Genomic DNA, 16,435 nt, shown 5'->3' with positions numbered 1-16,435 from the left:
TTTAAAAAAAGAGCTAAAATGTTTTTATAAATGAAATGATAGTACTAGAGGAAAAAATTGGAAAAGAAATGTGAGTCATGGAAGAAAGAATTGTAAAGAGGAATTAACAGGCTGGCACAAGAGGTATAAACCTTTGCCCAAGCTGCAAACTTCTTGAAAATTAGAATGTTCCAAAAAGTAGCCAAAGACACCATGAGGGGGAAAAAAAAGAGAAATTGTCCAAAAGTCTTAGTGCAGTTTTAATGACTTGCCTTTTCCCTTCCTGGTATTAACTTAAAACAATGCTAAGACTTTGGGACACCTTGGATTAAACCAATGTCAAACGACTGGAGGGGAAAGTGTAGGGTATCTCCTAGTCAAAAAACTGTTCTGGAGAACAAAATAATTGAAGAAAGCATTAGACTACCTGAAACCTATGAGTAGAAAAAGAGCTTAAAATGTGTTATTTCAAGAGATCATTAAAGAAAAGAGCTCATATTTCTTGGAACTAGAGGGACAGAAAGAATCCACTGGTCATGTCCTAAAAGAAATCTGAAAATGAAAACTTTCAGAAACATGATAATCCAAACTCAGAACTTCCAGGTCAAAGAAATAATACTGCAACCAATTGGAGAGGTTTTTAAGTCCCAGGAAACCATAGTCAGGATCTGTAGAGGGTTGAAACTCTGAAAAAGGTATGCCTGAATCAGACAACAGAGCACTTAAGGCTAATCACCTATTCCTCTGTTTGGATAAATGGCTCTTCTCACAGTTGATGCTGGCTCAATGTCTGATGTTAAGTAGGCAAGGATTAGAGAGTGGAGGGACAGAGGCCAGACTCACTTTGCAGCAGGACGAGAAAGAGAGAAGTTGGTGACTGGACTCTAGAATCAAGAATACATCTTTGGCAAGCCTATAGCAGTTTGCCTGCTTCTTTCACTTCTCCCCCTAAAGACCAAGGACTTTTACTTATCCTGACTCTGGCTGATCCTGAGGTCTCCAGGGAGCTAGTCCAGACTTCACAAGGATCCTGCATGATTGAGCAATCACCACTATAAAGGAGCAGAGAGCTTGGCACAGATTATTCCAGGTGGCAAAGGATATAGGTTATATATAGGCAAAGGATATAGAATAAATTATCCAGGAAAACTGAGTAATTGTACAGGAGAGAAAAAAAAAATGGGCCTTATGAAATAGAAGCATTCCTGATGAAAAGATCTGAGCCATGTAGAAAATTAAAAATACAACCATGGGAGTCAAGAGAAACAAACCAAAAAAAAGTGAATAAATGATCACAAAGAATTAAATAAGAATAAACATTCAAATAAGGGAGAAAATAAATGTTTTTCTTCAGAAGCCTTCATCATCAAGGATCACAGAGAAAGTCTAAGTAGATTTAGTGGGTCCTATATCACTGATCTTAAATGAAGAATGGAAAAGGAAGGGGAGAAGAGAGAAAGGTAGAAAGAGGATTGAGCAAATTATCTCCTGTAATTGTGGTATACAAGCAGAAGTCCATAAAGACAAAGACAAAGGGATAGATGAAAAGTATCATAACTGAAATAGTCATTTGAACTGGTCAAAGGAGAGAAGAATACACAAATACACATTTGGGTATAGAAATACATGTCACTCAACAGGGAAGCAGGAAGTAAAGGGAAAGGTAAGAATGAAAGAGAGGGTAGATTATGGAAGGGATTAGTTATAAGCAAAACAAACCTTAAGGATTAACAAAAACAGTTATAGCAGTTCTTTTCGTGGTGACAAAGAATTGGAAATTAAGGAGATGTCTATCAATTGGGGAATAGATAAACAAATTATGATATATACATGTGATAGAATACAACTGTGCTGTAAGAAATGATGGAGATAGTTTAAGTGAAAGCTGGGAAGATGTGTATGAACTGCTATAGGGTGAAGTTTGCAGAATCATGAGAATAATTTATACAATGACAACAATACTGTAAGAACAAATAACTTTAAAAGACTTAGGAACTCTGATCAAAACAATGACTATGACTCCAGGGAACTCATGATGAAACATCCTCCAGAATTAAAAGCCTCAGTGGAGACTGAAGTCTTTTTTTTTGGAATACAATTAATTTGTTTCTCTTGTGTTACTATATATGTTTGCAACAAAAGTTATGCTTTTTTCTTTCTAAAGGTAGGACATGGAGGGGATGGGGGGAGAGAGACAAGGTACATTTTTGCTGATTAAAAAAAAAAAAAGTAATTAATGAGGAGCTCCAATGTGCCAGGCACTTTATCTAATACTGCGCACCTAGTATTTCTGATATGGGTGAATACAAATAAAGACGTTATCACCTTATCCTCAAGATAAAAATTCTATGTGTTTGCTTTTTCTTAAGCAAGGGCAAGATCAAGGGAAAGAAATCAGAAGGGAGTTAGATTAAAATTTGAGAACCACTAAACAAGAGTATAGTTGTTAAAAAGGAAAAAAAAAAAAAAACCCAGAATATGTCATTTAACTCTATTTAAAAAAAAAAGAACAGTATGGTACAACTTCAAAGGGACTCCTTGGTAGCTAGGAAAGCACAACTTTGTACTGATGCTACCAATAAAAGATGGCAAAAGAATTGAGAATTTTTTTAAAGGGCCAAATGCAAAAGGTGCATAATTAGAGTTAAAATCTTTTTCTGTCAAATCCTTTTCTCATCGCTAGTTGTGACTTTTTATGATATTCAGAGTAAATCAAAGTGAAATTTAAAAACTACTTTTTATGCCACTCTCCTGCTCAAAGCCCATCATCTAAATTGCCTTAAAAAAAAAAGTCTAAAGCTAGCTCATAAAACAGTTTAAATAAATTGTGTTAAAGATTGGCAATCACCTCCCCCACCCAAAGATACATAAACTAAGAATGAAGTTACAGTTTGAAGGAATATTTCTGCCAAAACTTCTGAGTGAATACATACATATAATATTCATTGTCCTTTCTCTTAACCTATTACCTTTATAATATCATTGGTACAAAAATGTTAATTATTTCAGAAACATATGTTCTCTTTATGCTTACTAAGTTTTGTTCTTAAGAAAACGTTGAGTGTTTTGTGCTTTGAATATACAAAAATATATCAGCATATTCACTTCTCATTATGTGTAAGTGTGAATGTGTATGTATGTATGTATGTGTGTGTGTATATTATAGATATATATTTAATAGTTTGTGTTTTTAAATTATTTTTAAGTGCTGGGAGATGTTGCTCACACCTATAATCTTTGCTGGGGCTGGGTGAGTGCTAAATTGTAGAGGGTCACAAACAGTAGGGAAACTCTGGGTGAGGTATAAGACTCTTCAGCCCAGAGGGAACCTGCTGACAATGTCTGGTTTGGCTCCCCATCTCCCTTTGGTGTTCTCACCCTTCCTGAGGAGGGTGTGACCCCTGTATTCTACTTGAAGCAAGGGATACTTACTGTAAAGATGCATTTACATATCAATAGCAGGGTGCTTACAGTTAGCACTTGCTCAGTGTGATGTGGTGATGTAATCCTACTAGGATATTTAGGGGCCGAGAGGACTTGAAATAAAGGACTCTATCTTTGACAATCCTCATGGGTTGTCTTACCAGCTTTCTTCACTCCTCCATTAAGACCAAGGACTCAGACTGGTCCTGAGATCCTCCAGAGAACTAGTGCCGAACAGTATATTTTGGTACCCCAGCATGGGGGCTCTAGAAAGCACACTACAGTAGAGCACACTTGAGCTTGGGAGTTTTGAGCAGAAGTCTGGCTTAAGCTATTCAAGTATCTACATTAAATGCAACATCAATATGCTAAGTGCCAATTCCACCGGGCTGCCTAAGGAGAGGCAAAGTGGTCCGGGGCAGAAAGGGACTAATGGCATCAACCTGGGAGTAGCTATTGTATCTATAGTCTGGGTGAAATAGGGAAATACAATCTCCCCTTCTACAGACCCTTCTAAAATCTACCATTTTTCTGTACTCAAATTTCCCTTTAAATGTTTACTTAATCCCCTTATCAGATAAGCTTATACATTATATTATGAAAACAAAGAAGTTTAGAGAGAAGTGCCTTGAAATTCTCCTGAAATTCTAACTTTAGTAGGGACTGGTATTTCCCATATCATGTTGCTGGTATGTGACTTTTTTTTGTAATATAAAAAAAAATTTTGGGTTTTCTTGAAGTCTATAAACCAAAAAATAAACCATAAATATTTTTCACAGATTAAAAGCACTTCATCTGCCCCAGCTATGATTCTACTCTTGATTTTCCTTTCCTTCCCACCCTAATGTCTTCTTCCCAATTCTCCCATCTTCTAACAATCATTACTTGATTCTAAGTATGAGATAAAAATAAAATAAAATTCATAGTCTTAGCAACTTAATTGTTAAGAGATGGGCATCTATTTAAGATGAGAACCCGAATGTTTCTAAAACTCACCATTACATGTAAGAAAAAATAAATGTGTTAAGATGAGTATTAAAAAATCCAAGATTCCTAAAACTCTGAGCTGCTCATTGTCAAACTATGTATAATATATATTTGCATCTGGAGTGTTTAACTTTTTTTTTTTGCTGAGGCAATTGAGGTTAAGTGACTTGCCCAGGGTTACACAGCTGGGAAATGTCCACTGTGCCACCTAGCTGCTCACCCCACCCCATCTTTTTTTTTTTTTTTTTTGGAGTGCTTAACTTTCAAGGACACTTTGGACAGTGTTCAAATAGCAGCCACAATTGTGACTGAATATAGCTGGAAATTAATCCTCTGTAAAATGAATATAAGAAAAAACTATTTAAAGGTATCAGATCTTCGTCATTCTTTTCACTCATATGCACAGGAAACCAAGCCACAAGAAATTACAATTCTTTAAAGATCTACTACAGAGATTCTGTGAAATTATAAAACATCCTGAGAACTTGCTAGAAAAATCCATTTAAAGTAAAACAAGAACATTCCATATTTATATAGCATGTTACAGTTCTTGGGATTTAGGAATCTCTACATCTTTGAAATAGGTGAACACATTAAAATAATGAAGACAGGTGTGTATTAAAGAAAATCCCTGTTACTGTTAAATTAAGTTAACAAAAATTTTTCATAGTTTCTATCATTAATTATTCCTCAAGGCTACTCAGGCCATCTAAAAATCTTCTAACCAAAGTGGGATTCTTACAACACATCTGCTGCATTGTGGGATCTAAGGGTAATTGTACTTGTGTCCTATGCCACTAAAAGTCATAGAGGGATGATCAATTAGAAATATTAACTAAAGTCAATGGCCTTTCTTAATAGTTGACTTTAATTTAAAAATTTTCCCCACTTCTAAGTCCTGGAATTTCCTTACTTGGGTTGGGGGTAGGGCCTGGACTTGCAGGTTCATTCGTACAAGGGACTCCCAGATGACACAGATGATAGACAATACAGATGAACATCTTCTTTGCAGTTTATAATTAGAGAGTTCATTTGTGCAAGGGCACACAGGTTTAAAATCAGGTCTTTGGGAGCCAGCTTTTCATCATCACCTCCACCACCCCTCTGACCAATTCTATTCCTTTTGAATAAGATAAGTCCTTCTGTACCATATTTTAGCCACAAGTCTCAACACAATAGTCTTAGCTACAGCTTTATGGCTAAATTTGCCTTTTTGTATTTTCTAGTTTTTCAGGTTAATTTATCATAATTTGTATTCCTGTGTTATAGCTATATGAGGCCTGGGCTTCCTCCTGATTCTATTCTTGAATACTTTCACCTCTGAATCACAGGCATGTCATTTCTTTTTCTATTCTTCCTATGTTGTACATACTGAATCTCTCTATGGTATGTGGCTGCTAATAAATCTATCCTACTCTTTCATTTTCAGTTTAGAAACTTCTTGGTCAACTCTAGTGGAATCTAGGCAATTATATTTTCTATACCTTAGTAAATATATTCTGCACTTGCCTAAAGGACCGTCATCTTTGTCTTCAATTTCTTACTCAGAAACCTTACAATTCTAGCAAGCTGGTTTCCTTCTGATGATATCCTTTGTGAACCAATAGGAGTGGGAGGTTTTCCATCACATCCAAGACAATGAACTCTAATGTCAGACTGAAAGTTTGTTCAAGACTCCTCAACAATGAGTCACCAATGACCACTTTCATTTCATCTATTGCTGTCCTTTCTTTACAAGGTACCTTTGACAGTGGAACCCTGAAACTGTCCTGACTGGGGAAGAGAGAGGGGGAGAAACTCTCTTCTGAAACAGGCCCATCTCAGGGAATCAAGATAAAGTAGTTTCATTCTGTTATCTTGGTGGGACTAGCTGTACCCTCTATTGAATCGAGGAGCACTCCTACTTAGCCCGAACTTAAGTGGTCTCATTTAGCTGGAGATCTAGATTTGATATTTCTATGGACCTCTATTGAGCTGAAAATTGGCTCAGAACCACTAGCAGTATGTGGTCTCATTCACTCAACTGGAAATCTAGGCCTGAGGGCAGTGACAGCATTGAGGGAATCTCCTTTGATTGAAAACTTAAGTCTCAGATTTCCTTATAAAAACATGCAATTTTGGGCTCATTTCTTTGCAGAGGCCCAAAAGCAGGACCATGCCTTGTCAAAGAATCCCTCTCTCAGCATAGCCGCCTTTGAGGACTCCCTGCCCGCTGAGAAGACATTCTTTTCAGTGTTAACCCCTCTTTATCTCTCTCTGCCAGGATTTCTCTGCTAGACCTTTACTTCTCTGTCAGGATCTTGCCACTGAGGAAGTCTAGCCTCCTAGCAAAACCTGACTTCTAACTACCAATAAACTTCTTTTTGCCAGTCTAACTTTTCGGGTTCATGAATTCTTTCACTTTGGACCTGTGCCAACCAGAAGGGGTTCCCACAACTCTCTGCCCTGCGCCAAATCTCATCACCTTCTCTCCTAATAATATCCATGAATCTATATCACCACTCCCTGGACCATAAGAAATTATTTCTTCCTCAAAGTTCAGCCCTTTCTCTGTGGGAAGAGCCACACTCCAGTTAGTCTAAATATCTATATATCGACCAAAAAAGCTTTCTTAATGGGAAGGACAGTAAAGAATGCTTTGCTCTTGTGACTATGGACCCTGGTACCTTTCCATAGGACTGGAAGTAAAAACTTCTTCCAATGTGTGACCTTCTTCCATAAGAATGTGAACTTCTGGAGGAGGAATGATCTAGTTTTTCTGTTTGCATGCCCAGGGTTCAGAACAGTGTTTTGAAGTAAATAAAGGCATTTCCATTCATTTGGGCCTCCTCTTCCTTAAGGCATGTCTTCATTTCTCCACCACCCCCCCCCCAAAAAAAAAGATTTATTTTCTTCTGATAACCTGAAGAGTATGGATGCAAATGAGGCTTTCATGGCTATGATGTCATATGACTATTACAGAAACACCAGTGATGATACCATTCTGCATCTCCTGGTAATAAACTTGTTCTTCACCCCCATGAGACCCAAGATCTGGAGCCCCACTATGGCCGGGAGCTGTGTTGCCGACCAGTCCCTCCTTGATCCGCTGCCTTTGAAGGGCAATTAGTTCTCTTCTGCCAAGTCCACTGAGAAACAAGTTGTTCCTTGGCAGTTCTCTGAACAAGGTGAAAAACAAGCATTGCAAAAATAAAGTTTGAATAGAAATGAAAATGCTAGAGATTGTCCTGAAAAACAATGGGAAATGGAGCTTGAGAATGGCTGACCAAATTGTGCTACAGGAATGTAATGGAATATTACTGTACCATAAGAAAGAATGAAGATGAAGAATTATAGAAGCACAATTAGATTTATAAGATGTGGCTACAGAGTAGAATTAAGAAAGCAATGTACACAATAAGTACCAACACTAAAAATAGAATGATGATAGAGACGCTATTTAATTATAGAGCAGCCAAGTGATGCAATGGATGGAGCACCAGGCCTGAAGTTGGAAAGACATGTTCCCAAGTTCAAATCTGGCCTCAGATAACTTGCCAAGAAAACCCCAAATGGACCAAAACGTCAGATATGACTGAAATGACTGAACAACAAATGTAATTATGGTCAATCTTAGCCCGAAAGAAGACATGATAAAGTATATTTTCCCTCACTTCTTTGGCAGGCATTGGGGGGAAAGGGCAAAGGAAACAGAAGATTACATACATTGCAAGAAATGGTTAGTTTTCAAAAACATTTTTAAAAATATTTTTTTGTTTCTGAATTACCTTCAACTCCCCAAAATGTCCTTTCCCTACGCTCACAAGAGAAGAGGAAAAAAAACCACAGTTCAGTAAAACAAGAACATCAACTAAGTTCAACAGTAAAAGCAGGCTTCCCTTCCTAAATCCCTCCTTCTCAATAAGGAAGGAGAAAGGGGGTTGGTTAGTTTTGCTGGATCCACTGTCTCCTTTTTTGTTACAATGAATGGTGTACAAAATAGGAAAATGAAAGGGACACTCAGAAATGAAAAACATGCACAAAAACAAACAAAAAAAACAACCTAACAGGATAACTGGAAAATATTTGGTGAAAATTTGTCTAAGTAATGAGAATAAAAACAAAACTCTCAATTTTCTTCTGCTGTTCCTTGACAGAAGGGATTGTCTTTCACTTGTCTTTGTATTTCCAGTGGTTAGCACATTGCCTTGAATACAGTAGGAGCTTAATAAATGCTTACTTATTACCTGAGTACACTTAAGCTGAAGTAAAAAAAAAAAACCAACCCCCAAATCCCCCTAAACCCAGAAAGTTTTAGATGTTCATGGCAAATGTGAGGTAAATGGGTTAACGTCATAGGATCATAGATTTGAAGCTGAAGGGACCGTTATTGTTATCTGGTCCAAATCCTTCATTTTAGTTAATATGACCTGGATCTATCCATGAAAAATTATACTGCACTTCTGGGTATTTCTCCACAGGTTTCATCCTCTGGCACACACCATCAGAATTTGTGGGTAACAAATATGTGGGTTTTCAATATTACCTTATTTATATGAAAAATCTCTTATTTTTCTACAAATACTGATAGAGGAGCATGATGAAAGAAAAATAATCATCACCAAAATAAAGGATATGATTCTTACCAGCTTATGAAAAATTTAGCAATGAATTCTGTACAGTTCTCTACATACTAATTTTCCTTATACCTTCCACCTATTTAAAACCACTGGATTAACCAGTTTGAAGAAAAAGGGGGGGGGGGGGGGGGGGGGGGAGGAGGAGAAGTTTTATAAAATTTTTTCTTTAATCACAACTAAAATCCTATCTTCTATAGAAAGCTCTTCCTAATGTCTCTTAATTCTATTGTCTCTCCTTTGTTAATTATGTTCTATGTACCTTGTATATAGCTTATTTGTACATATTTCTTTGCATGTTGTCTCTGCCATTTGATGTAAGCTCCCTGAAAGCAAAAAGTGACTTTTGCCCTTTTTTGTACTCAGTGCTTAGCATAATGCCTGGCCCACAGCAGCTGCTTAATAAATGTTTATTAATTGTTAATTCTTCCCTTGAGAAATAAAAGTTGACATAAAAATCTACTAGGAACTTGACGGTTAATATGAAAGATTTGAATCTTGAATAATTTTTTGAGTGTAGGTATTCCTACTGACATAAAAATATCCAACTAAGTCCAACAGTATAAGGAGCCTTCTCTTCCTATATCCTCCTCAACAAAAAAGGAAAAAGGGGCTTGGTTGGTTAGATTGAGAATTATTCTGAATCATAAAACAGAGAATTAATTAAATAAAGTCGGGAATGGGAGATTGGAAAACCTGGCCATTCAGTTTAGCAGTTTTTCTAGATAGCAAACAAATAACCAAAAAAAATCTGAGAATTTTCAAAAGCTGCTGCTAGACAGAGAAGACAGACTAAATCGGCTTACCACTTGAACCATTTTGAGATATCTGGCATATCTTGGATCCTTGGCTACAGTTAAGATATTTTCTGCTGCCGCTTCACATTTCTGTGGTCCAGTGTCTTGTATACTGTTCTGCTGTAGAGAGTATTGCGTATAAATCTTTATATAATTCAGGAAATTCATTCTATTCACAAAGGATGCTTTTTTGTAATTCTAAAGCATTTAACAAACTCTAATCTCTGGAAGTAAAAAATAATTAATTCAAGATTTGGCTTAAGAATAAAATATTTATTCAAAATATTTATGCATATCCAAATAACATTTCAAAAGAGGCCAATTCAAAGTTTGATGTGCTGTTTTTAGAAAGAGAAACTTATTTGTAGTAGGAAAACGTTTCAAAATCGGAAAATTCTCATTATTGTTAGTGGATAGGTCTTATATATGAAAAATAGAAAGACATCATTTTAATGACATTTTAGCATTTCTTTAATTATCAAGCTAATTTAAATTGTTGTAGGGGCAGTCAATGACATCTATAAGTATCTAAAGTTGGATTATGTGAATCCCTTATTAAATATTTCCATTTAATTATTTAAAGATATTTCCACTTCTTAGAAAATGGTATTGGGAATATCACTGTATGGTAAGCAGAAAGCTATCTCAGATAAAATTCTCCAATTTTTAACATTTTACATACATGTAATTGTTTCTAACTTAGGAGAAAAAAATAAAAATATTTGGATCTGTGTTTTCAGCAGTAGAGATCACTCCCAATATATAAACTCCTTTCACCATTATAGTCTAGTAAATGTCATTTATAATCTTAGAGAGCTGAAAGGTTAAGTCACTTGCTTATGGTTACAGGATCAATATGTACCAGAGAAGGAAAATGACCCAGGTCTTTATCATATTAAGGTTGGTTTTCCTTTCATTATGTCATACCAATTCTCTCAATATTTGCTGTATTTCACACTGATATAAGACCTTTAAAATTTATATATAGACTACTTTAATTTTCCAGTACATCGAATGCTCCTGCTCAAGTGAACATTTCAGATAAAGTTAATGATTAGGATTTTTAGCCAGTATTAATAGTTAAGTTTCTGTTCAATTCTCTAAAGCAAATTTAGGCAAATTAAAAAAGGACCATGTGATGAGTCACTGGCTCTTGAAGGTCTAGTACAGGGAGTTCTATTCAGGCACAGTATGCTTGCCTTCTGCTCCCTGAGAATCCAATATTTGTTTCAGATAGTATATGGAAATATAAACTATAATCAATACAATTTAAACCAGAGCCAAGTCTGACCAAAAGCCCAAGTCAGGCTAACAATAAATGTCCCCAAATCTCCTGAAGTTTCAAACTGAAATGTTTAATAGTGCTAAATGCATTCCTAAAAAATTCATGCACGTTTCATATTTTGTCCACATGTAGATGTACACGTTGAATTGAAACCACTAAATTTAATTTTTAAAAAATTCAAACAAGTTCCCAAGAATATATTTTTATTTATGGACAATAGATTTGCACAACAAAATGGAGCAATTTCAGTGAATACACTTGCTCAATAAATTTCAATTTATAACTCTTAACTCATATGGTAACCAAGACTTCAATAAAGATATGTAACATTTTGCATTTTTGTTATCTAAACAACTGTCTTGGATCACCTACCATATCTCTCAACTGGCCCTAATTTTATTTCAAAACTCACCTCAATCTGCATGAGTTAACTACTGCTCCTGTAACAAATGGTAATATCTGATCCATGAAATAAAGGTTGCCCAAAATCAGTGTGACATTTTAATTTAATGCTTCACAGCTCCAAATCATTAACTTAGTCCTATATTTAGGCCATAGGTTGAGAGGTATGGATCATGAACACAATGTACATGATTACTCATCACAGCAAAGTTTTCCAAACAAATCTGGAGATGTCTTATTTTAGAAAAATACAGATTTATTAATTCAGTTAATGATGGAATCAATGGAAAATGAAAATGTGTTCATCAGCATAGCAGCACTATGACACTTTACATATATACATCTATTTCAAGATTATGTTGAAAAGATTTTAAAAAATTAACCCAACAAGCATGCAATATTATTACAGTCTTGCAATACATGCAATGGATGGGTAAACTTTATACACATTCCAATTGAACTGATGCACACTTTTTATATAAAATGGCAATACATTGTATATTCATTTGATCATAAATACATCTTTTGGTCATCACCCTGAGTATGCAAAACATGTTAGAAATCTGGCTGAGTAGTGCTGATCAGTGTTTTTGCTAAGCAAAAAAGAAAACAACAATAAAAACAGTTTTTAATATGCTAGGACTACATTAATTTTTCATTTACATTTTGTAGCTAACATTCCACAGCAGCACTTAAAAGGTCTAAGCCACATTTCATCCCTGTGTTGTTTTTAAGTTTATAGGTAGAAACAGTATAACAGGACCAGGTATACCCTGCCTAATGATAAATTTTCCCATGAAACCACAACTTTCGACAGGATAGAAAGTAGTCAGTTGCTATAGAAATAATGCTATGAAAGTGAAAGACACTCTCTGGGGGTCAGGCAGGGAGGGGAGATAATGGCCCTGGTCCAAAGCCTAGGACACTGGGTAAAAAAGCTAAGCCGTAGACATCTGGACCTTAGGATGGCTGAAATGAGTAGAAGGTTTGAGATGATCTAGACATAGTGTAGGAGGAAGGCTTTAGCAGGGGAGAAACAAGTGGGCAGAGATTTAGGTGTGGGGGAACACTGGTCCAGAGTCTGCCATGATATTTCAGCTCCTAGAGGCTGAGATGGGTTCAGGTTTACATTAGAACAACTAGGTTCACCCAAGATGAGGGGGTTGAGCAAGGCTGACCAAAGAGAGCTAGACTGGTCTCTTGGGAGAGAATCAGCTAAATTAAAGTGGAATTTTCCACTATTCATGTTGGTTAGGGCAAATTTAGTGTAACATGTCTGTACAACTAAAGATAATTACTAGGTAGAACATAAAGGAGACAAATGTAAAGATTTCAGAAATCTCATTCAAAGAATAAGAAAATTTAGTTTGATTTAAAGAACAAATAATCTTCTAAGGAAATGAAAATTACTGTCCAACAACTATAATTTTAAAGTTTTATCCTATACATATTTTTTGGAGGCCTTTATGATAGATGGAACTATACACTGTATACCAAATGAATATAAAATTACTCAATTGCAGGAAGTTGCTTCTCTAATCTGTATCCAAAATACATATCTGAAAATATACATCACAGTAAATACTTTGTTCACAATAAGTGCAAATAAATGTATAATTAAATATATTTAAATAAAAGTCTTAAAAATCAACTACAGAAAAAATACATCATTCCATAGAGGTGAATGGATATTACTATTTTGTTATCACAAAAAGCTTTTTAGAAGATTATAAAAATAATCTTGTTTATTACTTGTTGAACTAAATACCTTGCTGAAATAAGTATCTGAAGGCTGTTCTTATCTCAAATTGTCCTTAGTGGTAAAGAAAAACCAACCAACCAACCAACCTGAATAACAGTTTAAATTAAATTCACAAATTTTTTTGAAAAATTAACTATAAGAAGTGATGGGTAGAATAATATTAGAGATTTTTCCCCCTAATTCCCAATACTTCATGTTTTCCCTTTTAATAGTTTTAAGGAAAAGATAAAAAAGCTCAACTTTAAAACTAATCTCGGAAATGAACACCTTCAGAAAGCAAGCCAGTTGAACAAATACAGTAAATAGAGGCTGACAATATTTTTACACTTCTTATTTTATCTCATTTGAAATCTAGAATTTGACTCAAATGTTTCCATTTTTCTTTTTTCTCTTCTTTCCACCCTAGTTGCTCTTCCATCAGGTTCAACCATGAAGACACTTTCTTTGGCAAGTAGACATTAGTCCTCGGTACTTAAATACTTACCTCAGATTGAGGAGACAGAGATGACTGTTGACCTGAGGGAGCTTCAGGACCATTTGTAACACCATTAACATTTGCAGTCGGTATTTCAAATTTGACATCTTCCAGACCCGGAATAGATGATAGCTGAATATTAAAAATCAGTTCCAACATATGAGGATAATGGTAAAAGCACATCAAGATCTAGCTATTATTTTTACAAATGCTTTATCAAGTCAATACTTAGGCCAAATGTTTTACTATGTACTCTTTGGGTAATGCAAATATTTCCCTTTTCAGAATAATGATTTTAAGAGCATAAAATAAAATACACGGGCTTATAAATGAAACCAATTACACTGAAATGAAGTTATAAAATTAAAAAACAATAACAACAAAAGCATTTAACTAGATTATGACCTATCTAGGCCATAGAAATCTATGGATATATAAAATTTCTAAGAAATTCAACCTATTTTCAAATAGAAAAATATACTAAAATATATTTGCAGTTGGATTTAACATCCTATCTTATTTTGTTTATAATTTGATTTCCTTTCCATTAATGGTAAACATCTTCCAAGCTGAAGTACACACACGACACATTTCAAATTTACAAAATGGTCACAGTGAGGTAAGAACATGATCACTATTAGAAGATATGGATTTAGAAACATTTTTAGGCCACAAGTTAATTGAGACAGTGATGAGGTCTGAGGAAAAGAGCAGCTTCTCAGGAGAGGGCCTAGTGCAAGGCCAGTAAGCTTGAGAGTCTGTAGCAGAGCCTATTGAGTCTCCAAGATTCCATCCAGAGGCAGTGATTGAGTGGCCACCAACTTTCCTCAGGATTTGTAGAAGTCAAGCTGTATAGTGAGCCGTACAGCTGTGTAGTGAAGAGGGATCTATTTTCAGGAAAGAAAGGAAGTCACTGGAGAGTGACACTGATATAAAAAAGAAAATGAACTTCCATAATATATTTTAAAATAAAAAAAAGTAAAATGGAACTCAGAGGTCAAGTGGGCTAAATAACCTTAAGTTCAGTATTATGTAAATATACCTATTCTAATTATTAGAAGATAGTGGTAATTCCAAATGAGAGCATAATCAACTAAGTAAGAACTGAGATAAAAAAAAAAAAATCACCTTTATGAGAAAACTAATGAAATTAGACCCCAAGTATATCTACATGGAAAGGGGAATAGTGAACAGACAAGTGACTATATGATGATCTCTAAACCCATTTTCACATTAACTGAAGTATTTGGGGATTTTTTGGCCTAATCTGATCTAACTGTTCAATTTAATTTTGTATTTATAAACTCTTCTAATATCCATCACTAGATATTGCTGATATAGTAAAAAAAAATTATGGAAAATTAGATAACTCATGAGTGTGAAAAATTTAAGAAAAGATCTAAAACAATAATCTTCATTTCATGGAGGCCTAGAGAGAAAAATGGAGCTGCTTTTAATAGGTTAAATATTTGGTTGATTTTAGATCAACTGCTTTTTATTAGCATTTTGCAAATGCCGTTTTATAGGATATTAAAAATACTGTTATGAGAAATGGCTAGAGACATTTCTCTAAATACTGAATATAAAAAATTTTACATGTACACACACATGCACATATAAATAAAACACATGTGTGACAAATTTTTTATTTAAAAAGAAGCATAATTTCATCTCTTATGTCCCCAAACTACCCTGACTGGTTTATTTTACTCCAGTTATCCAAAACCATTGCCATATCTTATTACTTCTTCCTCTACAATCTCTCTCACATCCTTTCTTTTTCTCTCCTAAAATGGCTGCCTCTCTAGGCAGACCCTCATTCTCACTGTTTTGGATGACTACAATAGCTTTCTAAGGTCTTCTAGTCAAGTGTCTCTCCTCTCCATGTAGTTACCAAAGTGACTTCCCTTAAGTGTAGGTCTGATCATGTAATTTCCCTATTCAATAAACTATACTGGCTTCCTCTTTCCTCTAGGATCAAATAAATACTCCTCTGTTCAGCTTTTAAAGTCTTTCACAACCCTGCCCACCCATCATATTTGTATAACCTTATTATGTGCTCTAATATTGGGGTATGTCAAAAAGGCTGGGATACCAGGGTGTGGGGTATAGCACTGAATCTGAAAGAATTCAGGCTCAAACCGTCTCCAAATTAGGCAAGAGCATTTATGCCCAAGAATTTACTTAGAGTAAGGGGGGATGCACCCTGTGGACCTCTTCCAGAAAGGAGAGGGGCACCGCAGCAGTGTAAAGTGAGGGATTTTATAGAGAAGGGACAGTAAGAAATAACAAGGAAATTGGGCAAAGCAAAGAAACTAGGACAACCTCAAGGGAAAAAATCCCTGTGATTAGATGTATCTCAGATAGGATATGCATGGAAAAAGTTCTTTTGTTCTAGAGAGAATCAGGACATATGAGCTAGGTATGCAAGGTGAAAGGTTCTTTTGAAGAATCAGGATATTAGGGGCTGGGGGAAGCTAAGATTCCATCATCCCAGCTTCCCAAACTACAATTCAGCCAAAATGGCCCAGTTGTTCCTTACAAATGATACACCCCCAGTTCCCCTTCCTTTGTGCTATAAATGCCTGGGAAATAGTTTTACTTTATGCTTAGAATCTGTTTCCTCCAGAACTCTGTTCTAGGGAGACCTTCTAGTTAAAGATTTTCCTGAACTTCCATGATGACTGGTGATAATGCTTCCTTCCACAA

The 16,435-nt window shown here is 35.4% G+C and overlaps 1 protein-coding gene across 2 annotated transcripts in view; it reads right to left on the bottom strand.

The window, feature by feature from the left end:
• WASHC3 (WASH complex subunit 3) overlaps nucleotides 1–16,435 on the bottom strand; it is a 55,699-nt gene that overhangs the window by 22,545 nt on the left and 16,719 nt on the right. Inside the window, exons 4-5 of one of the 2 annotated variants that reach the window (XM_003771077.4) lie at nucleotides 13,736–13,858; nucleotides 9,812–9,922 (exon numbers count right to left, since the gene is read on the bottom strand). In XM_003771077.4, the coding sequence (XP_003771125.1) occupies nucleotides 9,812–9,922; nucleotides 13,736–13,858 (234 nt within the window). The remainder of the gene's footprint in view (nucleotides 1–9,811; nucleotides 9,923–13,735; nucleotides 13,859–16,435) is intronic. The other variant, XM_012550605.3, reaches the window with a different exon arrangement.

The sequence above is a fragment of the Sarcophilus harrisii genome, chromosome 5 (genome assembly GCF_902635505.1).
Source record: "Sarcophilus harrisii chromosome 5, mSarHar1.11, whole genome shotgun sequence".
Classification (NCBI taxonomy): Eukaryota; Metazoa; Chordata; class Mammalia; order Dasyuromorphia; family Dasyuridae; genus Sarcophilus; species Sarcophilus harrisii.
The sequence above is the reverse complement of the archived record's forward strand: the minus strand, read 5'-3'. Positions and strand labels throughout refer to the sequence as shown.